This window comes from Plectrocnemia conspersa, unplaced genomic scaffold (assembly GCF_051122295.1).
Source record: "Plectrocnemia conspersa isolate PC_06_02 unplaced genomic scaffold, ASM5112229v1 ptg000011l, whole genome shotgun sequence".
Classification (NCBI taxonomy): Eukaryota; Metazoa; Arthropoda; class Insecta; order Trichoptera; family Polycentropodidae; genus Plectrocnemia; species Plectrocnemia conspersa.
Genome location: NW_028277175.1, coordinates 1,980,620 through 2,008,000, shown reverse-complemented (window position 1 = coordinate 2,008,000; position 27,381 = coordinate 1,980,620). Strand labels below are relative to the sequence as shown.

At 33.4% G+C, this 27,381-nt stretch overlaps 1 protein-coding gene across 3 annotated transcripts; it reads left to right on the top strand.

Annotated features, from left to right (window-relative positions):
• Window positions 1–5,407: 5,407 nt before the first annotated feature.
• Window positions 5,408–27,207, top strand: LOC148229108 (protein son of sevenless-like). Of its 3 annotated transcripts, none has more exons than XM_088198881.1 (29): window positions 5,408–5,434; window positions 5,715–5,962; window positions 9,555–9,674; window positions 9,749–9,889; window positions 9,958–10,134; window positions 10,740–10,967; window positions 13,388–13,517; window positions 13,589–13,692; window positions 13,761–13,928; window positions 15,247–15,311; window positions 15,378–15,514; window positions 15,582–15,761; window positions 15,832–15,973; window positions 16,035–16,164; window positions 16,228–16,402; window positions 16,653–16,761; window positions 17,095–17,251; window positions 17,324–17,536; window positions 17,606–17,701; window positions 17,764–18,109; window positions 18,180–18,301; window positions 20,182–20,298; window positions 20,369–20,646; window positions 20,713–21,849; window positions 24,122–24,244; window positions 24,372–24,496; window positions 24,572–24,687; window positions 24,752–24,882; window positions 25,524–27,207. In XM_088198881.1, the coding sequence occupies exons 2-29, from the start codon at window positions 5,867–5,869 to the stop codon at window positions 25,627–25,629; spliced, it is 5,169 nt and encodes a 1,722-aa protein (XP_088055007.1). In that variant the 5' UTR covers window positions 5,408–5,434; window positions 5,715–5,866; the 3' UTR covers window positions 25,630–27,207. The 3 variants fall into 3 exon arrangements, with proteins under 3 accessions (XP_088055007.1, XP_088055010.1, XP_088055009.1); XM_088198884.1 differs by having other exon boundaries at window positions 5,408–5,544; window positions 5,720–5,962; XM_088198883.1 differs by having other exon boundaries at window positions 5,408–5,544.
• The last annotated feature ends 174 nt before the right edge of the window (window positions 27,208–27,381 follow it).

The following is a 27,381-nucleotide window of genomic DNA, read 5'->3' as shown; positions in this document are numbered from 1 at the left end:
AAGACGCTGAAAGACAGTGCAAGATAGCGGCCCTAACGGGATAGAGTCTCTAAACTGGACGAGCCGAAGTGTAATATCTGAAAGATAGTACCGGCCGTTCAGGAGAAAGCCGGGGAAAGATTTTAGCCGGTAGGTCTCTGTTAGCGGAATCCGGCACAATCACCAGCAAACTGGAGGCTGGTGGTGTCTTTCGAAGATTTCCTCTCCTCACAAAAAAAAAGTGCCGCCTAGTTTTATCTATAGTGAATAAATAAGTTCTTTACAACAGTAACAGTACACGGTATTGTGGCAGAATGAGATGGCAATTGAAGTCGCGCCGTCATGCATCACGAGCGATTCTGTGGAAGCAGATAAAAATAACAAACGCAAATTGTGAAACGTCATGTCCTACAGTATTTGTTGAAAATCGGAATTCATCGAAAGATTAGTACTGATGTCTGAATTTAAAAACATGCACTTGTTTGTATTGTATTCAAGTATTTAATGAGTTTGGCCCTTCGGGGATTCCTCAATGATCCAACCTGGGTTCTTTGCTTTTTACGTAAATACGGTAGTTACAAATTCATATTTTTCTGTATGTAGATGAGTTAAAATTTTATAAATGCATTCGATCTTTTGCGGACTCCTTTCTACAAAGTGATTTAGATTCTCTATGGAGATGAGCTCTTACTACCCGTCTGCCCTTTAGTGTTGGAAAGTGCAATACTGTGTCATTTCCCCTAACCCGTTTGCAATCAGTTTATTTCTACGATCTCGGTGGGAACATTTTGGCTAGAGAAACATTCACTAAAGATCTAGGAATCACTTTTGGGAGCAAGTAGAGGTTAAGGCTAGGCATGCACTAGGCAACTTGGCTGCCTACGATAATGGTATATGTGAATAACTCGAAGTCGTTATTCACATATACCTATAAATTAATTATAAACATACCTGCCCTTCAGTGCAATACCTTACCCCCTCGCAAACAGGGACGGGACTCAAAACTAAAATATTTGGAAGCAAAATATTATTGTTCTTTAAAATCTAAAATCGACTTTCAGAAATATAAAACATATTTGGAAATTTACTTTAATATTGGTGCATGCATTGATTTGTATAATATCCTAGATTTGTCTTTTTTTATTAAAAGCTGCAAAGACTTTTACAATTGTAGATGAAGAAGCGATATAAATACTGCTTTTTGCAATAACATCTTTATGGGAAAGGGTTCGAATAAAAAATATACTTTCTCCAAAACCTAATGAGTAAATGTTTTTATAGAATTGTGAGGTAGCTATTTATTTTGGACATAAAATTCTGTTAGCACTTTCTGACGCCGGCGAAGGTAACATTAATCGACGAACTACGGCGGGAGTACGGCAGCCGGCGGTACTTCTTTCACCAGCCCTTATATCAATCACATACCATTCAACGACATATAACAATTTTTATATAAATTCAATATAAAATGCTACTTTAGCAGCCCAATCTGTGCATAATTGGTACTTGTCAATTGTTACTCGTTAAAAATAATTAGAACAAGTAAAGGAAGATTCCACTGGGTATCTTTCAACGTGTTATTATCTTTCCCTTGCTCTTATTAACCAAGGGAAGGGAAAAATAGCTGTTCAAATCACTTATAGTCAAAAGACTATTAAAGAAATATTAAGAACAATGAGTAAAAAAATAATATTAAGCGCGTCCTCAACAACAGGGCCGAATCAAATGTCGGAATTTCGGAAAAATTTCGGAGGTCCCACTCATTAAAGGACACTGCGTCCGTAAAAATCGTCTGCAATATTTCTACCTTTGTTTCGAGGAGTCCCACAAATAATATTTTCCAAAAGCACCGTAGAACCTCCATATGGCCCTGCCAACAATATGACAAGATTATAAAATAATAAATAATCTTGCATTGCAGTTGCATTATACCGGATGGAAATCGAAAATTTACTAATATGTACTTTCAAAATATTAATGTGAACCATGCGACGCGTTTTCTTCTACACCATCAATACTCAGCAACCCGACAATGACCGACATCTGACTTTATGAGTGACTAGTTAGACATATATGGAGCTTTAAATCAACTTTGAAAATAACTATCTGGTAAGATGTATTTATAGTTCATCCTTTATATGCCTAATACCTTATTTTTCTATAACTTCAAAATTAAAATATTCATTTAAAAACATTTCAAATGTACATTTAAAAAAATATTTTTATGTTGTTGAAAATTTAGAAATTAGCTCTATGAAAGTATTTTATCAACGGACTTTATTAAGCCAATGCGAGGTCATAGCATAGCAAAAAATATATACGCTAAAAATTTTACTTGGTATTTATACGTTATTGCGGTAATATAACTCAAAGTAATAATATGCTTAGAATAAACAAATTCAATACCCTATAGTTTTTTGATCGGTGTTATTAGTGGGTAGCAATGTATCTCTTTTGGCACATTTTGGCAATATTAATAAAATTAACCTTTTTTAGATTCCATACATGGTTTTTTCAATAACTTTTTTTGCAGTCATAACAAAATTATTTATATGTAAATAATATTTAGTTTTATAAAATATCATTAAAAATAAAATAAAAATACTAATATAATTAAAAAAGCAATCAATCAAATATTTTCGTGTATTTATCTTCGACGATCGATATTATTTATGGCCGCGATTCGTTATCTTTAGGTTATGTCAGGTGCCGATGACACATTTGGAAATCTACGATGCTCCGAGAGACAACGAACGTCGATTGATAATGAAATGATAAGGAAAGAAACGCATGAGTAAAAAGTTGTACTACTACGAATACGCAACAAAAACTCGCATTAACGTACACGGCCGTCTGAATCTATATCCGTTATGATAATGTTGCCAAATTATTTTAAGGGTTAAATATTGATTGCTTTATGCGCCGTCTGATAACGCTTCTCAATATGTCGCGTAGAATATCGAATTCGATCAAACAATCTGATTGTTTATTAAGATGCTGTAAAGCGAATTGACTATTTTTTTACAAAATGCGTCATCGTGTGAATAAACACTGGCCATTAATTTTATTGCTTCGAGTTTAACTTTTAAAAAAAAATATGAAAGAAGAAGAAGTAATGAAAAGCAAAATTGTGCTTCGATTTTTTTTTGGTCCAAAAAAATAGTTTCGTAACGAGTTTGGAGGCGGTGCGCGAATATTGACGTTCGGACGTATGCGTGTTCGTTTGACTTTTTATTATCGAACATTTGAGAGTCTTTGTAGTATTCATGCGCCTTGTAAAGAAGGGAGCGCCTGTCGTCACAAAATGAGATGACATCAAGAAATGGCACGCGAGCCGTTTCTATTATTCATTATTGTTTATGTACTGCTACGCATTTATACCCAATTCGTGAAATTTTTACATCAAATGCAATTAGATATAGTATAACGTATAAAAATAAATTATAAAACAATAACTAATTTTTCGATTACTCTAATCTGCTAAAAATAAATATCGAAGAAACTATATGATTTTTCAAAAACTTGAAAAACGTATCTATTTATGATTATATATTAAGCCGTGTAGTAAGAAATTTTCCGTTGTACATTTGAAGATAATTCATTGATATTCACAACAAGAACCTATTTCGCTGATTCTATGCATCAATGTTGCGTTCTAGTTAGTGAAAACTATTTATTTGTTATATGTAATATGTTTTACAAAAATATTAAAAAATGACACAATTCATTATATTATGCTCATTTATTAAAATCTACTACATATTCACACAGCACTGTACATGCGAAGGAGATAAGTGTCCTAATGGATATAAGCTATTAAAAATATTACCAACTCATAGCCAATCCTTGCTTTTACTTCTTAAACGTAAGCAAGGACTTTTTATACTAATATTGATTTTTTAATTTCAATGTATTAATTAACATTGCAATAATTACCTTAAAATAGTACAAAAATATAACACAAATCCAGTGCCTATGACAAAACCAAACTTAAATTTGTGCAGATATTCCACTCTTTAAGTCCCTACGACAGTAATGTACTTCAAATATCTCAAATTTAATAACTTAAAAATATTCATAGACGTTTTAACTGTTGTACTTTTTTTTAGATTTTTTCCTTAAATTATCTTATTACAAAAAAAGCTAAAAATCATGATGTCCGATTTGAAAAATTTGAAAAATTTGAAAACTGATTTGAAAAAAAAGAATAAAAAAGGTCACATCGAACATTTTTGCTCGATTAGGGATGCTGGTGAGAGAAAAAAAAGGTCTGAGTTGTGACCTTTTTTTTCACCTGCATCCATAAACGAAATATTTCCGATTTGATTGTTTTTTTCCTAGGGTGCCTAAGGTAGGAAGGAATAACTTGAGATTGCTTGGGCCGCAAAAAAGTTGACCGTGGACCGCAAGTTTGGTAGTCCTGGCGTAGACCGTAAGGCCTGGACTGTTAAAAATTAAAAATGCAGAAAATACGGATTTTCAAAAATTGGATTTTTCAAATAGCAATCTTTAGTAGTATGCTTAGAAAATTAAACGCTCTTTTTTCTTTGTGCTATTACTTTGTTAGTTAATAAAGTGTAAGTAAAGGTAGCTTAATAGTTATTATATTTTTTTTAAATAACTGTTTAAATTCTGTTATACCTTTTGATATTCAATTAATATTAATTTGAAACCATACGGGATGATTATTATTATTGTTATCTCGAAATTGTTCTTATGAAATTAAGTGTTTTATTAAAAATCAGAATATCATTTGTATGAAATGTATGTTAAGGAAAAAGACCAGAGTGTACTTACCTGAGGAACTCCAGCTCTTTAATCGATATCGTTAATTCATAATCTAGTTAAATAATGAAGCTTTTGTCTCCCAAGAATGGGTGAATTATGCAAAGAAAAAATAATGATGTTCACATATTAATCCGTCGTACCACACGTTAGAAAAAGCTTCTTCTACATCAGGCTGCATCAAGTGGAAATATGTTCTGTAAGTTTGTAGAGTTTGCGAGCTAAAAAAGCTAAATTTTTCGCATATTGTGACTAAATTTTAGAATATGAAAAGAGGACACTAAAAATAAAAAGAACATCTCAGAACTTTTTGTTCTAGGAGGACGTATTGCCCTTGAGGTATAAAAAAGTAATTTGGGAATTTTTGTTCGTTTAGGGATGCTGCGGAAGGTAAATAAAGATTACTAGGAAGACGATAAAAGACAAAGGAGGATACAATTTTTGGTACATATTTATTTTGTGTTTTCAGTGACAAATTGAAAATTGATCTATGCGTATATTAGTATTATATTGGGTGAAACTGGAATCGATTATAAGTGGACGGTGGACGGTGGACGGCGTCGCGTTCAAGGTCAAAGTTCGATCGGCGCTCGGCGCTCGTCGCTTCGACGAAAAGGTTGTCGACCGCCGAATTAAACAAAATAGTCAAGATGGCGTCGGTGCGTTGTCGGTGTGTGTTTTGTCGGCGGAGCGGCGAGGGGCGAAGGGCGGGGGACGTGCGCCTCGAAGCGACCGCGGAGCCCTAACCCCTTCGCCCGCCACCGCCGTCGCCCTCGTCGCGTAGGCCTTCGCCCCCCCCCCCACCCCCGCCTCGCTGTCAAACCGCTTCTGTCAATTCGGTCTTTCCCCCCATTCCCCCGTGCCCCCTCCACCCGGGCCGAAGCCGTCACCGTCACCATTTTGTTTCACACGTCAAACGTTTATTTATTTGTTATTTATTGTCGTTATAGAGCAGTGCCATCGATATGACCGAAAATGTAGTGCTAGTGCTAGTGCCAGTGCCAGTGCCGTGTGGAGATTGTTGAAATATGAACAATGTTATGATCGGCGGGATGACGGCGACGATGCGACCGTCGAGCTGCTGCGGTAAATAGACGAGAAGATGTTCCCCAACAAGATTGAGAATGCAGATTATGACTTTCTGAAGACCGAAAATTACGAAAGATGGAAGGGAACATTCGCAAACTCGTTGGACAAGGTAAAATAAATTGACATTCATTTCTTTCATTTATGGTTTTATCCACGATTTATAATATTTTTTTTTGCATAAGTTACCAAAAATTTTAATTTCATTCTGAATAAAAGTCTTAACTCTTAAAAATCTATAAAATAAATAAAAGCTTTTTCAGTACAAACTACATACAGTTTGGAGTTTGTTGCAAATTTGCAACACCGTGAAATGAAAGGTTAATTTAAGCAAATATCTCTGGCGTAATTCACAGTACAGTCAAAATGTATAAACAAAATCTGATATTATATCTACAATATAATACTGTACGTGAATTGAGGGACAGTTGTATTATGATTTCCTATCTGCCAGTTCCGAGATTGGAAATCATGATATCTAATATTCTGTAAGATAAATAATAGTTTTTGAAACATGAATAAATATAACAGCTGTAAATAACTAATAATGATAAGAGAGTTATACTTTTGTATTGTATTGTGGTTAATTTAAACGAAACCTATTTTCTGTCAACGATTAATTACTACTGTATTTTTTCAATATTAGAAACAGTCTAAAAGGGTTGACAAAAATTATTAATTATTAGAGCAAAATGTGCTACAATCTTCCGAACATAAATAAGTGATGTAAGAATAGTACAGTAATTTATAACTGATAAACAAGGACATTTTTAATTGTCTAGATCGTTACAGTATTTTCACTTAAATATTAAATAAGAATCATTTTGTTGATTTTGAAAAGAATTTGGTTCACAGAGAAAATTAAATTTGACCGCAGAAAATTAATTAATCAACTCAGTATTCGTCCATGAGATAAGGAAATCTAAAATTTAAGTCACTAAATCTTCAACTCATTCTCCAGTATTTTACAGCCAGCGACTCACTGGTGCAGTTTTTTAAACAAATTATTTTTTTAAAACAAGTTGACCAATTATTTACAAATTAATTTTTATCAATTATTTAAGATTATTATACTAGCTTCATTATTCAGTAAATCAAGTATTTTATATTTATTTAAAGAGACAGATGCGTGAAGAGAGAACTGGCGATTCACTAAAAAGTCGCTGGCGTTTAAAAGAGATAAAGCTTAAAATTCTACTATAATACTTCGACTTTTAATCACTATCCTATATTATAACAAATTAATAATGATAAATATATTTATGAAATATAGTAAAATTATCTTCAGGATACCATTAATGAACATTTCTTACATTAACACATTACGGTCTCCATTCACGCAAATGTGTTAAAGATAAAAGTTTTATTTAGAAATGACAATATATAAATTTTAAAATTATTTTGCTAGTGTGATAAAACATAGAAATATATACACTCAAAATTCCGTGTAAATAGCAGACTAATGCATTAACCCTTTCACTGCGGCTGATATTTTTGCTATTTCGAAATTTGATAATATGTGGGACCTATTTATGCCATCAGTTATTTAAATATTATTTCAATTAATAAATTAGTGTTTTTCAACCTTACATTATACAAAAAAACATATTACAAGGCTCAAAGGTTCATGACACCTTTAGGTGCCCGGTACATAATGGCGATTTTCTTGATGACTTCTATATGTGTCATCCGCAGTCAAAAGGGTTAATAATGAAATCCAATATTCAAATAATATTTATTGCTTACTTAAATACCACAGTTCTGTATATTAAATGCCATTCATATTTAAGATGCATTACGATGAGGTTTTTAATTTAAATATTGTTTTTTAAGTTTCATTTTTATTAGATAATTAATTCAAAAGATTTAAAATGCTGTCAACTTTCATCTAAAGAGACTTTACCTGTAGTAAAACGTTAAGAGCCGATGACGCAAATATGCGTCATTTGTGCATTGGACATTATTATAAAAACAAAAGCGATAGAAACGTTTTCTATTACAAAAATCACTTATCCCTTCATTGACACAATGTATGGTATTGGAAAATCACTATTTAATTCTAAATCGTGCAAATTGAGAGTTATATTTAAATGTAGAATTGAAGGTTGGTTCTCAAAAATTCTATTGATATTTTTTACTTAGTACGAAAATATTGTACTATTGATAAGCCAACATTAAAACTCTACTAAAAAGTTTTAAAGCTGAATGTCTGGATCTCGTAGATTCAGAGAAAAAATAGTATAAAGTTAAAGAAATTATAGGTTATATTTAAAAAAAGAGGTTTGATAGTAATTTATAAAAGAGAAAGTAAAAAGTTAATATAAATTATGGTTATTCTAAATAGAAAATAATATCTCACGGTGTTCCACAGGGGTCCAAATTAGAACCATCGTTGTTTATAATATATGTTCATGATTGTAAAATATATCTGTTTCCAGATGATCCTTTAATTTATTGCATATGTGATAATGGTAAAGAAGCTGTAGATAACTTAAATAATAAATTAAGTATAATAGAAAGATGCTTAAAAAATAATGTACTTAAACTAAATGTGTGTTTATTAATTATAAAGATATGTTAGATAATAATATAAAAATATTTATAGATAACTATTATAAAAATAGTTGATAATGCAAAATATTTAGGAGTGATTAAAGATAAAAAAAGAAATTTTAAGGTACATCATAATTACATAAAAATAGTAGAAAAATTGATACATTATCTAGGATAAGAAATATGTTAAGTATAAATACAAACAAAAATAATCTATAATAATATTATATTGCTCCGCTTCAATTATTGTGTGACAATATTATATATGCTTAATAAATTTGATATGACGATGTTGCAAAAATTACAAAATAAGACAATGAGTGAAGGTTTAAATAAAAATAGATTACTAGTTGTAGAAGTACTGATGAAAGATTGGATTGGTTGGATCTCAAGAAATATTGAAAATGAATGGATTAGTAATTATATGTAAGTTTTATAATAGTATGTTACTATAGTATTTTATTAATAAATAAAGATGTACATAGATTTAATATTAAAAGATAGATAAATAGCAGTGGCGGTCGGTGAAATACTTTCCCTCTCTATCGCTCGCGTGTTAGTAACTAGAGTGAAAGAGATGGGACCGCCACTGATAAATAGGTATAAGAATAATAAAAAATAATATTGTATAATAATAATCCTAAAATAATTCACAAAAATAAAAATAAAAATGTAGTGCGTTTCGTAATGGAATAAAGAAAACCTTTGTGCATTAAGAAATAAATTATAATATTAAAGTCTATATTTATATTCTGTTTGTTTTGATTATATTTGTCTAGTGTATAAACAATTAGCTATATTACCTAAATAAATTAATAATATAAATAAATAAATCACCTGTAACTTCTTCGACAATATCAATTTTTCCGAATTGATTTCTTAATAATGAATTGTCTATTTCAATTAAATGAAAACCACTATCGGGGATTATTTTTAATTATACTTTACCTCATAGGAAAGTTCTTAATATTAAGGTAAGCAGTTTTGTTATTTCCTTTGGATCTTAAACTGCGATACATATTTTTCATTATTTCACTCATATCCAAATAGCAGCCATTTTTAAAAAGTACTAAAAAAATGTGTTTATTTCGTTATTTATAAATAGTTTTTAATCTAAACTGCTCGCTAGTCTGATTTAAATTTAATTCTAGGTGTTGGAGCAGGTGCATCCGTCGTTAAACGCTGCAGAAGAGGCTCTTCTGTACGTCGAGCAACTCATTCTCACACTGATGGGAAAGTTGTGCGCAAAACCTTCTCCACATACAATTCAGGTACATTGAAGAATATATTTTATATATTGAAAAATTATATTTATTCGTTACTTATCGATTCTTTTGCCTTTTAGGATGTAGAGGAGAGAGTTGGGAAGACGTTTCCTAACCCAATAGACCAGTGGGCTCTCAACGATGCCAGAGAGTCCACGCACAAGGCGAAGAAGAAACGGCCGGTTCTTCCCGTAGACAAAATCCATCAGATGCTACAAAAAGTAAGTTTGTGTGGAATTTAAAAGTATATTATCTTTCTAATGCTAAATAACGACTAATTCGATTGCAGGAAGTGTTCATGTGTAAGATAGAAACTCTGGTTACATCGTTCATAGTCGCAATAGTAGAATACATAGCTGCAGATATTTTAAAACTAGCCGGAAACTACGTCAAAAAAATATCCAACAATGGTGGATATTTGGAGATTTCCAGTCAGGATATTAAAACCTCCATGAACGCCGATAAGGTATTATAATTGTTCATTCTTATGCCACTGTTTGTTAATAAAACTATTAACATTGTATAGAACACAACAATTGTGGCATAAATATTGTCCATTAATTTGATTTGTTTAACCATTAATTTTTATGGTTATATTGTAATCCTATCATTTAAATTAATAGTAACAAAATTGTTTGTATTATCTATTGAGAACAATCAATTTAAATATGGTAATGATTCAAGTAATTTGCTAATATGTTTTAGAAATTGTTATTTCGATTTTGAAACAATATATGATAGTTGTTTGGTGTTTATAAATGTATTTCATTGTTTCTACTACTGAGTAGTTAAACATAAATATTTTTCAAACCAAGTTGTATATATTCTAGAAGATCTAAAATATATTATTAATTATGTAAATACACATTCCCAAATTTTTGTATATATTCGCTTTGTCTATACATACAAATATTGATTGTTTTTCACGCTTGCAAACCTTTACAATTGCATTTCGCGTCCTGATTGCAGCATAAGGTGAGTGATTTCGGCTAGCACTCAAAATATGCATCACTCGTTTCACTTTTCCGCCAGTGATATTGATTTTTGTTAAATGTACGCTTGCATTTTTAGGCTTTGATGGAGATGTTCTATCAAGAGCAAGTGACGCGGAAGGAGAAAGGCGGCGAGCGAGCGCTGGCGCCCCCGTTGGAGCCGTCGAGGACTCCTCGAGCGTCGCTAACTTACGAGGAACTAGTACGGGACTTGATGAACGACGAGAAGCAATACTTAAGGGATTTGCATTTAATAATACGGGTATTCAGGGAGGAGATAGAGAAAATACTGCCGAAGGATTCTAAGGTAATTGCACATAACTAATAATAATAATATTCTAAAATGTACGAAACAAGATGCCTGACATTAGATGTGTGGATTTGTCTCCCTTATCTATTATCTAGACCAGTGGTCACAAACTTTTCGGACCTCGCAGACCATTAAATTCAAAATGTTAAATCCTGCGGAACACAACCATGATTTTCCATAAAAGTAACATTCTAAATATAAAATGGTATTTGTTTTTCCATGAGGGAGACTTAGTGCTCGCCCACTGCCACGGCCAGTTACGACGATCTGGGGATGTATGCGGACCACCGGTTGGCGACCGTTGATCAAGACCAAGTGACATTATTATAATGCGCAATATTCAATTTTTAAATAAAACATAAATGATTTTTTCTCTTACTACCCCTTATTTTACTTCATGGAACTTCACGTTTTCCAGAAATCTCTTATTGGCGTTACATGGCTGGAGATTTGGCAACCTTGCACTTGTCATTTCGCATTCAACATGTATTACGTTTTTTGTATGTATTTAAAGGCACAAAACAGCTATTTGGAAATGCTATTATTGATATGTACGGTATGGCTTAATTCAATGTAATTTTAATAAGAACTACATATTTAACTTGGCTCAAAGTGGTCCCTTTATATTGTTTTATAAAACACAGCAAAAGATGTGTGTTACTATTTTTATAACGCTAGCTCAAACAAAATATCAAAAATATTTTAAATTACATTTTTATAATTAATTATAATATACTGTGATATATATTGAATAAGTATTTTATTCAAAGGGGATAAAAGTCGTAAGAGAATTGTATACAATTGCATACATAATTTAAATTAATACAGCCCAATCGTGTCAAAAAAAAAAAAAAAAAAAAAACAGTTTAAAGTGTCAAAATATTGTATACATAAGGTGTTTTATAACTTTTGTTCTTTGTGATAATTTTTCTTAAAATTTGCCAAATTCAAGCTATTCACTTAGAGCAAACTTCGTATGTTCTTTATGAAACAAAATTCTCGCAGGTAATATGAGATATCAGGTAGATATTAAGGTTTAATTAACCATTGACAACTTAAGAGACAAAAATAAAGTAGTAACCGATGAATTGCCCAGAAGCACCCTTTCATTTGAGATTAAAGAGTATATAAATATATCATCTGTTTATACATTGATTAGATCTTTGAGGTCATAGAATATATTATAACGCAACCAGCAAATAGGTTAAACTAGTATGAACTTGCCTTTACCGATGTCCTCTAATATTTGGACCTAAAATAATAATAATAGTTTTGTTATGATCAAAATTGTATATTTTATATAACGATATCTTTACATGTAGTTTTTTTACTTCTTTTCAAAACGATTGCTATTCTGATGATGCTCAGTGATCGGTTGTTTTTGAACAAATTAGAATTTAGGTTATATTTTAATATACACATAGACTTACCATACATCTCGGTTTCATAAAATTTCCTTAGCTGTCCCGGCTTAGAGTTTCATAAATATAGTAAGCCATACACAACCTATGAATGGTAAAATATCAATAGCTTTAAGTTCTCGAATTTTAATTTAACTAATGAAACGGTTTATTTTCCACACAAAAAAATTCTTACTGGCACACTAATAATTTTAAGTTTTATTTATGTTGTCTTTACCATTTATTTCATATATTATAATTTATTATAACTACTTGTAACGGGCTGTCATTGTGACAGCTCGCTATTGATTAGAATTCAGAAGTGTTGCCATTAAAAACCACTATGATAAATAAACAATTGTAGCGCAGGAATCCCTTTTACTGACGTGTTCAAGATGAAACTACACAATTTATTTTATTAATTAAAATTGTTATACACTTATGTAGATAATTTAAAAAGAATAAAATTAGATTTAGTCAAAATGTGATTTTTTATCTTAAAAGTATTTAAAAATATTACTTAGTTTGTCCACATAGTACGTAAATTCACACAGTAACGCGGGAACGGTCAAAAATGTGCTTGGATCAACCGCATTTCTATCAAACGCGAATGTGCAAAAAAATACTAAATACTAAAACTAGATTTCAAAAATCAGAATGAATCAAGAAAAATATTTATAACCTAAAAAGTTGAAGGTCCAGTATTTGCTCACTCACTAGCTACGGTACCTCACGGTAGTAATGGACCGACAGTTATTATTATGTTAATTATTATACGAAAAGGTGTTTAACAGTTATTTATTATGGTTTTATAATTTTTGCTTTACCATTTTTAATTATTGATTTTAAAGAGCACGTGTGACCAATATAGTAGTACAGTGTGCCCAAGAAGTTTATTTTTTTAATTAATATTTTAATTTAATTTTTAAATTAATAGCAGCGCATAACTTGACGAATAAATAAGATAACCTAATCCTTATATTAACGGAAGGCAATAATTAATATTTTTGATTTTAGGACGTGGAGCTGATATTCGGCAACATCCTCGAGATTTATGAATTAACGGTAACTTTACTCAGCTCACTTGAAGACACCGTTGAAAGCGCTTCTGAAACTCAGATGCCCCACATCGGCATTTGTTTCGAAGGTAATTATCAATCTACAGTGTGCATTTTAAAACATTTTTTATCGTGAGTTATAAATTATTTTTTTACACAGAATTAGCCGAAGCTGAAGAGTTTGATGTTTACGTTAAATACGCCCAAACCGTTACGATGCAACAGTCGCGACAAGCATTACAAGCTATCGTTGATAATCCTGAAGTAATATACTTTTCACATTGTCGATATTTTTTTAAATACAGACTTTATATGCTTAATTTTGTTTATAGTATTCCGAACGTCTGGATACAGCGGGCCACGGTTTTAGGCTGGCTGTTAAATACTTTCTTCCGAAGCTGCTCGCATCGCCAATCACTCACGCGTTTCTCTATTTTGACTATGTGGCCATGCTACTTAAACTGGCGCCATGCACCGAGGACATGGAGAGCTTCCAGCAGGTAATGTAGCGCAAGTAGAAATGTCGGAAAACGCGTATCACAATCGTCTCGAAAGATAAAAAAATGCGATACGAGATAGTTTTTCTACAAAAATGTTTCTGTTTTGAACTACAGATAAAACCAGATATTTGGATAACGTTGAATCAGGTAGCGATGCATTGAAAGTATATTTTATACATTATATGAAATAGTCTCCTCTCTCTCTTGTCTATGAATCTGTGAAAAGTCTCTTTTGTAAATTAAAAAAAAAAACGGCATGATTGAACGAATTCCTCCGAAGAGTTGATAGAGCGGATAATTGTTGACTATTTTTTTAGGATCCTTAAAGAATACCTTAACATAGCATGACAGATTTTCGAGCAATCCGGCTTGAAAGTTTCACTTTTTATTTTTTCGATTTATCGGTGTTGTGATATGTCATATCGGTGTTGTAATTTTATCTTTAATGGTGCATTTAAAAATTCGAAATCGAGTCAAATGAAAACTATGTGGTGTACATATTTCAACACTATTGATTTGAGTGTCATTCCAATTGGTATGCTCGGCATATTTGGACGTGTAGTGCTCTTAAATTACTATGCATTCATCCTAGAAGAGTCAGTATAATATTTCCTGCAGATGGTTGTATGTGGGATTTTTTTAATACAATTGCTTAACCAACAACTTTTCGGTACAACTGACCTGGTTAATTCCATTAATACATTTTCTGGTGTAACAGACATGCATCACCGTACTGAGCTTTCATGGTTTCAACTCTACACTAGCCAAAAAACGAACGATAAAGTGCTGCTTCATGTGTGACGGGTATTTTAAGCCATTGCTGTGTCACATTTTGCCTGATTCGTACTGCCACCATTATACAAACTGATGCGCTCTCAATGTTTTCATTTGACTCGATTTTGATTTGTGTTTTAAATTATTTTTTAAATGTGCCAACTTGTGTTTGGTTTTGATTCGTTTAAAATTAGTTTTGTGGTAACATTCATTATGTTTGGAGCTTTCGAAATTTCAGGAATGGTGGAAATCCAATATGATCCGAGCTAAAAAAAATTAATTTACATATTTTTGGCAAATATACTCGAAAGGATTTCTGCCTGAGTCTTGAGATTGAAATGAATGATAAATCAAAAGCTCAAACTATTTTAAAATTTTATGTTAAAATATCGATATTCTATCTAACGAAAGTCTTCACCTGGATTAATGTTACGATTACTCATATTTAATTTACCTGTATACATTTTTTCAATATTCTGCGATGTACATTTTCATATTATGAATATATATTTTTTGATTCGTCAACAACTATTTATTGTTGCAGGTCGAAGGATTAATGAAACCGATTCAAAAATCTCTGTTGGCTGCTTTAGAAAATGGACCTACGATGTAAGCGATTTTTATCTCAAACGTATAACAAATCCGGGTTGATTTTAAAAATGATCATGTTTTTAGTGAGGCTGCTAGTAGAATGGCCAGTAGAGCGAGGAGGCAAGTAGCTTTAGAAAAAACCAACGAGCTGACGAAGCTCATCAACAACTGGGATTGGGAGAACAAGGACATCGGTTTATGCTGCAATGAGTTTATACGAGGTAATATTATACATCAAATTGAATCGATTAAAATATTTACGATTGTAACAATATGTAATTTTTACAGAGGATACCTTAGGAAAAGGGGGACCGGGTAAAAAGATCACGGAACGCCGAGGTTTTCTGTTTGACGGAATCCTTTTATTGTGTAAACCGTGCACCGGAGACAAGGCAAAATCGGAGCTTAAGTGCAAAGAGAGATTATACATACGGAAGGCGGAGATTATAGATAAGCCTGATACCGATGGTAATTATTTAACTGTCGAATCTGTGCTTCCTTATATTTCAAATCGATTGAATGCTTAACGTATTTGTAGAATTGAGAAACTGTTTCGAATTGGTGCCGAAAAATGGAAGTCCCGTGTTTCTATGTTGTACTGGCGCTATAGACAAAAATCGATGGATGGCCGATCTTGTGATGCTCAACACTAAAAATATGCTAGATAGGACTCTCGATAGGTATATAATTTGCAGCCATATATGAAATATATATGTTATAACATTTAAATTTAATTTACAGCATATTGCTTGATCTCGAACGAAAGCATCCCTTGAAGCTTCCGCCGCCTTCATTATACAGATTCGCTGTACCCGATTCTCCCGATAATATCGTGATAGAGAAGAAACAGAACACCGGTGCATTAATAAAGGTACACATCAATTGCATTACGTACATCTATATGCTAAATTTATATCATCATATTATTTTTCAGGGCGGTACTTTATTAAAATTAGTCGAAAGACTGACGTATCACATTTACGCCGATCCCATGTTCGTCAAGACGTTCCTTGTGACGTACAGAAGCTTTTGTCAACCACCCGAGCTTTTGGACTTGCTCATAGAAAGGTTCAACATTCCTGATCCGAGTTTGGTCTACGATGCTCCAGGTTAGATCCGATCTATTTAGCGATACTAACAAAATGTCATTGTTCCGTCTGTTTTATACTAACAATTTGTGTATTCTCGCATGCTAGCGCCTAGGAAAAAAAAGTATTATGATTGCAAACAAGGATCGCCCGATTTAGGTATTATATAATAGAAGGATTAGAATCTGACTTGTGCTAACTTTTCCGTGGTTGAAAAAGTGAATATGGTATCGATTAGATGTTAATTGTTTTTTTTAATATGTATTTACAGAAAAGGCTGAGAATGTAGTTATAACCGAGACTGAAAAATTGAGTAAGAATTCTTCGAGGGAAGATTTTAAGCGGTACCGCAAAGAGTTCTTGCAGCCGGTACAGTTCAGGTAATTATATTTAATTTTTAATTAATAAAGGTGTAGTGTTTTAAAAATTGTGACAAAAATGCGCCAAAAATATTCCATCATTTTCCAAACTTAGGAAAATGAATTCTATAAAACGCCAGTGAAAGTTATACTTTCACTGTTAGTATGAATTCACTGTATTCATGTAATTCATGTATGTTTATAGGCTTTATGACTACACGAAAAAGCACAAAAACATATTTTATTTTGTATATTAATATGACATGTACACTCAGTGTACATCACAGGAAAGCAAAGTTTGATCGAGAAATTTCTTTTAATTATTTAACAATTCTAATACCTCTGTTTGTGTAGGGTTTTAAATGTATTGAGGCACTGGGTCGATCAGCATTATTACGACTTTGAACGCGATCCATCACTGCTGGACAAGTTACGTGCGTTTTTGGACGGCATCACCGGCAAACCCATGAAGAAGTGGGTAGAGAGCGTCATCAAGATAATGCAGAGAAAGGTACAAAATATACGTTTATTCATCACATTTAATATGACGTTGCAATAACATTGTCATTTCTCACTTCAATAGAGTGGCGGTGGCGATACGAGAGGAGCAGCTTCTCCGTCGGCTATTCCGGGAGACTCGGTCGTGGGCGCTCCAGTGCCTGTGTTTGATAATGTAGCACCGCCGATAGAGCGGTTCATGGGATGGATCGAATCCCGCAACTGGCATATGCTCGTCTTGCATCCCATCGAAGTCGCCAGGCAGTTGACTCTTTTAGAGTTTGATATGTACAGAATGGTGAGTTTTATTAATACTGCTACTTTCGTCTGCTTTTGATTTATATATAACGATTATGTCAATCCTCAGGTGAAACCTTCGGAACTGGTAGGAGCCGCATGGACCAAAAAAGATAAAGAAACTTCTAGTCCTAATTTGTTAAGAATTATGAAACTTACCACTAATGTAAGTGTTGGATTTTTTTTAATCAATATAATTTTGTGTATTAAATCGATCGTCGATTTCAGTTTACTAGATGGATAGAGAAGAGTATAGTAGAAGCCGAGAATATTGAAGAGAGAGGTGCAATACTAAGGCGCACTCTCGAGATAATGATGGTGCTACGCGAATTGAACAACTTCAACGGCGTTTTAGCTATTGTGTCGGCGATGGGCAGTGCCTCGGTCTTTCGGCTGAAGTTTACCTTTCAGACGTTGACCACCAGTTTGGAGAAAGCCCTCGAAGAGTGCCGAGAGTTGATCACCGATTATTTTAGATTGTATCAAGAGAAGCTGCGGAGCATAAACCCTCCGTGCGTTCCTTTCTTCGGCATGTATCTGACTAATATATTGCATATAGAAGACGGAAATAAAGGTTTGTTTTTTATATTATTTAACTCGAGTTTCTCTTGACTGTTATATATTATAATTGATTATATTTTCAGATTTTATTCCTAACACTGAATTGATAAACTTTTCAAAAAGACGCAAAGTGGCGGAGATCATCGGCGAGATTCAACAATATCAAAACCAGCCGTATTGTTTGCAAGTGGAGCCGAAACTAAGGGTATTTTAACTGTTTATTTGCCAAAGTAACATTGCATAGTACGCCATCTAAAAGCCACATTTTTAGAATTTAAAATAGAGATGTCAAGTGTTTTTATAAAAGAGCCTTTGGGTGCCGTTTTCTGTCATTTAAACACCATTTGTGGTAATTAAAAATTGAAGTGCTAGGGTTGTCACAACACACCATTATTGAATTAATTTTTCTTTATTAGTAAATAAACATTTTTTATACAAAGTACACAATAGAACTTTGTATGCTATTATTGTTTCATACAAATATTCTATGAAAATATTTATTAACAATTATTATTAAAAGTTACATTTCCAAACTTTTAAAAAAAAAACAAATTTAAGGATATTTTGATCTTGAAAGATAATAAAGAGTGGCCTTTTCAACGTTTTGTTTCATTTAACGATTTAACAATTTTCGTTCTACAAATTTCGGCCATAGTAGACACACTGATAAACATTCTATTCATAAGTGTTTTTCGAAGGCGTGAAAGTATTTTTTTGTTAAAAAGAAGCACAATATTGTCTCGCATTTCAAAAAAAAATAAAGGCGTATTTTGGGAACATATTGTAAATTTGTCATTCATTACAAATATGTACGTTCCTTCGTGGACATGGAAGATTGAGATTATTTAGAATATAAATTATATCACCGAGATAAGTGAAATTCTACCCAATTAGTATTCTCAGATGAGATTGGGGTGAGATATTTTTCTAATATCCGATACTACTTTTGATTACAGTCCGACCTTCATCGTTTTAATAAAAGTTATACCTAATGACGCCGCCTGACCACAATGTACACCAATGGTTTTTTGTGAATTACATGAGAATTTTTCTCACCCTATATGTGGTAATTTTGCTTATCTGATGAGGTACATTTCCACTCAAAGAGGTGGAAATGTACCTCATCAGAAAATAAGATTTTCTTTTAAAATTCAGCATCTACTTCCTTCTGCTAGAGCATCCAATCTGTATAAATTCTTCATTGTCCATAGTCTCTGGGCTTCAGTTCTTGTGTTATCTGAATTAGAGATCTAGATGCAAAATGTGGCAAAGAGAGCCATTAGAAAAGCCCAAAAGCAGTGAACGCCGACGAATCGACAATTCCACAATACTCTATCTTCAACGCTTCCAGTCTCTTTAATTTTTTTCACTACATTGCGAATTGTTCGTTCAAAAGGATGATGAAGTTGGCCATAATCTTCCCGTAAATTTGAATATACATTTCGTACAGAATTTGTTATTTCTGTAGAACAACTTAACAATTTTAACGCATTGAGCGATGGTCACTATTTTTTTAAAAATGTCTCAAAAACTTCTTGCACGGACCCACCTTTTCTTATGCAGCGGTATAAAAATATGCAGCCATTGTAAAACATTTTAAAATATTCGTCCATTATTTTTGAACAATAAAATGTTATGATAATTTTTTTGAAAAAGTTGCTGATTTTTGATATAATTATTCACTAAATACAAATTTCCGAGCTAACTCAAGCATGACCGGGAAAGGGTTAAGCGATCTATTCGTAAATATGTTGTTGTAATCTAAAATTTGACTCTTCTCGAATTAGATCATCCTTTGTAATATACAAAGGCGAAAATAACTAGTGGCACCTGTATCGACATTGAAAATAAACACATTCGTTTTAGTCATTTTTAAGGAAGCTATTTAATTGATAATACATTTAAACCTTTCTCCATAGAAGACTATATAAACTAAAATAGTCTTACAATATTATTTCGTATCGTAAGTGAGAGTTTTTGCTAGAGACATGACTGAGCCCCGTACGTGGCTCGTGGAATTAGAAAGGTTAAGTCGTTTTAATAACTTCAGTTGTTGTTTACATACTATATGGTGTATTTGAACAGGCGTTCCTGGAAAACTTGAATCCATTCCCTGGTATGGAAGAAAACGAGATCAGCGACTATTTGTATAGGAAGTGCTTAGAAATTGAGCCGAGAGACGCTCGACAAGCGCCCAGATTTGTGAGTAATAATCTTATCGATCGAATGTTTTGTAGATGAGAACGAGTTAAAGGTTTGGTTCATCTTTTAGCCGAGAAGATGGCACGAGTTGAGTCTGAAGTCGCCCGGAATCAAGCCAGCGAGGGCTCGACAGCCCCAGCATGCTTCGGTCAATCCCCTCGGACCCGATTCGTCCGACGATCTCAACAGTTCATCGCAGCTCTCTCCTACGGCTTCGACGTGGGACAGTCAGTCCAGTGTGTTCGGTTCTATGGCGAGTTTGCAGCAGAGCGTTATAGATGAAGAGCCGCCTTCGCCGAGACACCGTTTCCGCGATCATAGACTCGCCACTCCAGCTTCGCATAATAGGTAATATACAATGTTGTTTGAAACACTTGTTCGTTGCTCTGTTTTAATTCAATTTTTATTTTCTAGGCATTCCAGTTTAAGCTCGACGTCTACGTTCAGCTTGACTTCATCGTCGACGTTCACATTAGGTAGAAGCGATCACGGCAACACCGACTCGATAAGTCCGAGACTACCGTCCACGTCGATAACGGAACTCTCGTCGAGAATGTTAGATAACTTTTCAAATGCACCGCCGCCAGTGAGTCCAAGACCTTCGTCTATTATGCAGCCGTCGAAGACTCAAGAGCCACTAGCTCCGAAATCGTCGCTGATTAGTCCTCGAATAACAAATCCCTCGACTAGTTTAATAAACAAGGGATCGAACGATGGTTCGAAAGGATCTCCGCTACCGATGCCGCCTCCGCGTGGAAGTTTTCCCTCTCCGGACCATCAAATGGTCGAGTTTAGAAATCCGAACGGACCGAAGTGGCCCACTTTTTCGGGTGAAACGAGCGGTAGTTTTATCGGCGATCTTCTGCCTAGATTCTCGGGCGCTTTAGGGCACATGTCGAGCGAAGAGAAACACCATAAGATAGTGAACGACATAATATCTAACGTTTCTAGCGTGAGCGAAACATCTCCGAGACCAGCTAAACCGGTAGCTTTGAGTCCGAGGAATCCGATCGCGGAAGCCAATGGCTCTGCCAATCCGATCTTTCATTCTTTTGATACGCCGGTGTTCAAGTACGGGAACAATATCAAGCCCGTGCCTAGTAAGAACAACGGATTGATTGACGATAACGAAAGGTCCAAGCCTCCGCCTTTAGGTCCAAGGAACTCCATTCAGAGGAGTGGAATCGACGAAGCCTTAATGAATTTGGAAGTGGATAGGACGAATAAGCCTAAAGGCAGACCGAACGGTGATGTGAAGCATATCGGCGCAAACAGCGATTCGGAAGATCCTCCGTTGGTTAAGTTAGATGATAAGGATCCGGTCACGTACGGGAATAATACAGTGATCGGTTCGAATAATATGGGAACGATACAGAGTATCGTCGATAGCAATAGACCGCCGACTCCTCCGGAAAGACCGCCAGCGCTGAGTCCTAGGGGGAATAATGGCGTAAATAAGCAGGGAAGCATAGACGAAGATAGTTTAGATAGCTTAGCAAAGTCTAATCACAACCAGAGTCCGAAGATAGCTGGCGGAGATTGCTTTGGAAGGTATTTATAAATACATTTATGGTGTACTTAGTATGCGTGCCTTTGATGTATCAAATGTAATTATTTCGCATGTTTCGCATTCATGTTACTCTTACACATGACATGATTCCTACCACTACTGCTACCCCATTTTTGACTATATGTACAAATGTAATCATAAATCTTCGTCCAATCTTCATGCGTTTAGTTGTTGTGTTGCTGTTCTTATTATTCAGAATGCTACGGTATGTGTAGAGCTTTGCAATATTTGATTCACACTTCTTTGATTCTTCTGCTAAAGTGTCTTATTTTAATTTTTGATCCAAAATACGCACTAAGGCTTATTTTCAGTGGATTTATTGTTTTAGATACAGTCGCGTGCAAAAAACGTTTATTTTGCACGCAACTATATAAAATAATAAATCCAGCCAGTCCAATCTACAATCTTTTATTAAATAATTAGTTTTATTCTCATTTCTAAGACATTGACATAATTGATTTAAGAAAAATATAACTGACTATTTTCGCTGAATGACAGGGTGCAGAATCATCCATGAAGATGCAGGTGCTCTTCTGTAGAATTGATTAAAAAAAATTTGGGTTGATTTTATAATACGCCGCCTTTACCGTTCCGTTGATAAAATTTATACTTGGAATACGAAAAGTACGCCCAGATCATTTGACTTCCTGGATTTTACATGGTTCTCTGGATACAATAATCACAGTCTTTTTCACCCCTTCTACGATGAACATATTGCGCTCCATTTGACCTGAATAAATTAATTTTGCTCTCATCGGAGAACATAACCCTTCTCCAATCGATAGAAGTGTAATTTGTATGCCGATTAGCCCATTCCATGCGTTTTTGTCGCATTTATTTGGGTCAATAACGACTTTTTAGCAGGTATACGGCTGAAGAGACCCTCATCCCTGAGACGCCTACGAGTTGTGTCCTCACTTATTTGTTTTTTGTATTATTGAACTCGCTGGTAATATCTACCTCTGTATTATGCCAATTGTGTAAGCAGATTCGACGTATCAGCCGATCTTCACCAGATGAGGTAATTTTTTACGCCCACTACCCTTAACTCGATTTGTTGAAACTGTTTCGATGTTTTTTTTTTAAAAGTCTGAACTGTTAATTGGTTACATCCAACAGACTAAAAAAATCATTTCAAAACATATTCGTAATGTTTATTTTCATCGGGGCATTTTCATAGCGGAGCTGCTTTTAACATCCACCTCGTGTAATCGACTTTGTAAAGTTCTCGATTCCTTCAACATTTAAAATAGCTATTACATCTTCAATTGTAACCCGCCTATTTCGCAATGCAATAGAAACAATTTTTCTGTCCGTCCGAGATGTTGTTTTGCATTTTCGTCCACATTTATGTCGTTGTGCCGTATAAGGTTGCTGTCCAAGTACAGACATTTTTTTATTCTCATCACTGATTGATGACACGTTGATTTTAGGGCAATTTTTCGATAAGTATGAGTTTCTTCACCAAGTAAAGTACAAATAAAAATTTTCACTTCAGCAGAAATATTTTTTCTTTCGGCCATTTTAAAAAAATCGGTGTTTTACACAAAAAATATTATTAAATATTATCAAATTAACCCAGAAATGACAATTTACGAACAATTATGATGTAAGTTTAGAAATATATTAGAAAATAAAACATAATTATGTTTTGACAGAACCACAAATTGCTGCACACTGAATACAGCCTCTTTTGTTCAATATGTAACTATGGTATCCCCAAGCTTATTTTGTTAAAATCATTACCTACTATCGAGCTTCAAATCTTTGTACGCACATTTATTTACTAAACGTTGGACTGGTCCAATTATTTTGTCACACGACTATGAAAATGTATTTGGACTTCACTAGTGAAATACACATTCACTGCAACATTAGTATATCGCATGTAAATAAATAATGATAAGTATTTAAATCTACACCTGCAAGATAAATTATATTTTCACCAGTAAAAATACATATCTACCAGTGAAAATATATTCCGATATTATTACATTGAAAGGACATATTAAAAAAAATATTTTTGGGATTATTTTTTAGTTTTGTTTAAATGAAAACCTGAGAATTTCTGGTTTAGAATCATTAAATGCGAATGCCCTCACCTGCCTTCCCAAAATGATGTCACTGTGCAAGAGATGGAATATAATATTTTTGAACATTTTTTTCACTTTTTTAGGGCTTATATTAAAAACACCCTGAAACATCATACTAGGGCTTATTTTCAAAGAAGCACTATATGCTTAATTTTTTTAGGTTATCTGAACCATCACCGAAACTGCTTCCAAGTCAAATACACTCCGATCTCCTGCCCCAGCTACCGCATCCACCGCTAAGTCCGCACGTGAACGTACTCAACTCGGTGCAGAACTTTGAAAGGTACAGTGCCTCTCATTAGGTCCCCTACTTTTTTAGATTGTCAGTTTTATTTTTATTTATTTATTTTTGTTTTTATTTTTTGTGTTTTTTTTTTTTTTCATTAATTTTCATCGTTACAAACGTATAGACATCATGGGATATCAGCTACTGCTATGACTTTTAGCTTTCCTTCGCACGGCTGCCACACTAACGTCAGTCCGAGTTGGCCGGCCGCCGTCGGTCCGCGGCCAAGTCCGACGACGGCGCACTCTTGTGAGTATTCCATATTTTCTGTTCCCTCTTTATACAAGATCTATTATAAATTGTTTTTTTTTATGAAATAATCAGTTGCAACTCCGCACACGCCTCCCCCGCTACCTCCGAGAAGAAGACGAGACTCGACGCCGGCAGCGACACCGGCGCCGGTCACGGCGCAATCCTCGCCGACGTTTGCTTCTTTAACGGTAAATTTTTGTTATAATTCATTGTCCGAGAGTGCTTATATTATAATGTATTTTTTTGTAATAGAACGTACCAGCAGTGCCTCCGAGAGGCGGCTCGGGCAATTCCTCGCCTCCGCCGTTACCGCCACGACCAGCACAATTGTTAGGACCTGATCATTCCACAATTTTACAAAGAAGACACCTTAATAACATCAAGTATGTATCGGTATTAGTACTATACTTTTATCAATCTCTTAAAGTGACCAATTGCTGTGGAATTCAAACCACTCTTGCTACTATGATGCACTGGTGTTTCGGATGCTCGCTCATAAAAATTATTTATTTAAATTAAATAAAAAGTTACACCAATGTGTCACGATGGTTGAAAATAATACATTGTATCATTTCAATTCATAAAAAATATATAAATAAATATTAAAATTAAATGGTACGAAGCGGATTGGATAAAATTATAACGGCATAGCATAGTGATTCATATATGAATCGACTATTATTTGTAATATAGCAACAATAAATGCATATAAAATAAATAACTTACCCCATAAAATTATAGTGTAAGATATAATAAAGACCATAAAAATGTATAATACGTATCTTTTAAACAATAAACGAATAATATCGCTCACCCTATTTTAACTTTCAAAACAGGTTGAATTCTTAGGTTATGCACTGTTTGTGACGACATGCCGTTATTGGATGATTCATATTTTAATTGCCATGCAATTGCATACACTAAGCTGTGTGATGCATATATGCATCATCATGCACTTTAGGGTTAATCTTACTAATAATGCCATTAGATTTCTAAAAATTAATATGTAATTATTTTTTTTTAGTTTTTCCGGAGACAGTTCACAGACTCCTCAACTGCCGCCAAAGCCGCCGTCGACGACCGTGTTTCTAACTCCGAGAGTGACGCACGCTCGCCAAGAGACCCAATAGCATCACGTCACGGCCGCAACTTCCATAATGAATTCAATAATATCGTCAATAGGTTGGGCATTGTCGTAAAAGAAAAGTATAAACAGCAAAATTCTCGTCATTTGGTGCCAAATGTATGAACTCGATGTTTTGCATAAACGTTGACTTTCGCTACCACTGCTTGCAGATTATGTATATCAAAGACCGACGAAACATTGGACCTTAGTGTATAAGAGAAAATCCCATTTGTATAAAAAGAAGAATGTAACAAATGTATCATACATATGCTATAAATTATATATGTAATCAATAGTGAGTTTATTTTTGTCGAAAGAATAGCAACAGTATTTTATATTGGATGTGATAATTTTACGAGGAACTGAAAGGGTATCGTTAGGAATTATTAGTGGAAAAAAGCCTTCTCGTTTACGGGCATCAGTTATGAACGGTGTTTTGTTAATGAATATATACATATTGAGTTTTTTATATATGTTATTAAAAGTATAGACATGATTTTTTTACACGTTAGAAGTTTATTTATATAAATAATCACCGAGGGTGAGGATCCTTTTCTTTTTTCTAGGTATGGAAATACTCATTAATGATTAATTAATTTACGAACGACATATCTCAATTGTAACATAACTTCAATTATATTGTTAAACATTTTTTTTATATGTAATATATTCGTATATTGATAGTTTTGTCTGTTTTCCGTTTCAAATAATTGACGGGTGATTTATTTCTGAGTTTATTATGTAATAAATGAAAATTAAATGTTTTTTTTTGTTGTATAAGAATGTTGAAGTTGAATATATATTATTATGAAGTACACATTTGCTTTCGGTATTGTGTAAAATTATATATATGCTTATCGTTTAATTTCTAAACTATCTATTAAAATTAAGTGTTATGGATGTTTATTAATCATAAAGAAAAAAATGCATTTTATATAAATAAGGTTATATAAGATTATCGTTGAAAAAAAGCATATTGTAATGTTTAATCTGAACGTTCTGTTGAATATATTCCAAAGACCCGTTGATGCCATTGTGATATGTAACCTGAAAACTATCAATATGGAGTTTAAAATTTAAAAAGATGAAATTTTACGACCATAATAATCTGTTATATTTGTAAATAAATTTAATTTGGTCCTCACTGTGTATTTAGATATTAAGAGTGAACGAATGTAGAAGTGTGTAAATTTTATGTGATATATAACGAAACGCGAGGGAGACGATGAAGAAAATAATATTGTACATTTTAGAAATGAGCCCAAATTGTTTTATTTGTTTACATGAATATCTATGTTAGATATTGGATTATTATAAAAAATTCAATTGTTATAATGTAAGGGACACAAGCCGCAGGCGATCAGATTAGTGCAAATAATTCATACATTGAGAGCTGTAAAATCAGATTATTATTATTAACTAAAACATTAGATTTGTTTCAATTTTTTTCAATGTCAAACGATCAATTTTATTTATCTGATTTTTTTATGTAAGACAAGAAAATGTAATAATGTTTTTGGATCAAATGCAGTTTTAATCTAAATGTAAAAATATATTTATAAAAATTGAAAGTTGCACATTCGTTTTATTTACATTAATAATCCGGTTATTTTAAACTATTTCTTATAGGAATCGAACAGCAAAATTAACAAAATGATTAAAAACAAATACCATCGTCAATAGATAAATTCTTCCCCGGAGTAAAAGATGGTGATTTTGATGGTTTGCAACCTTTTAACATTAACGAGAAACTACA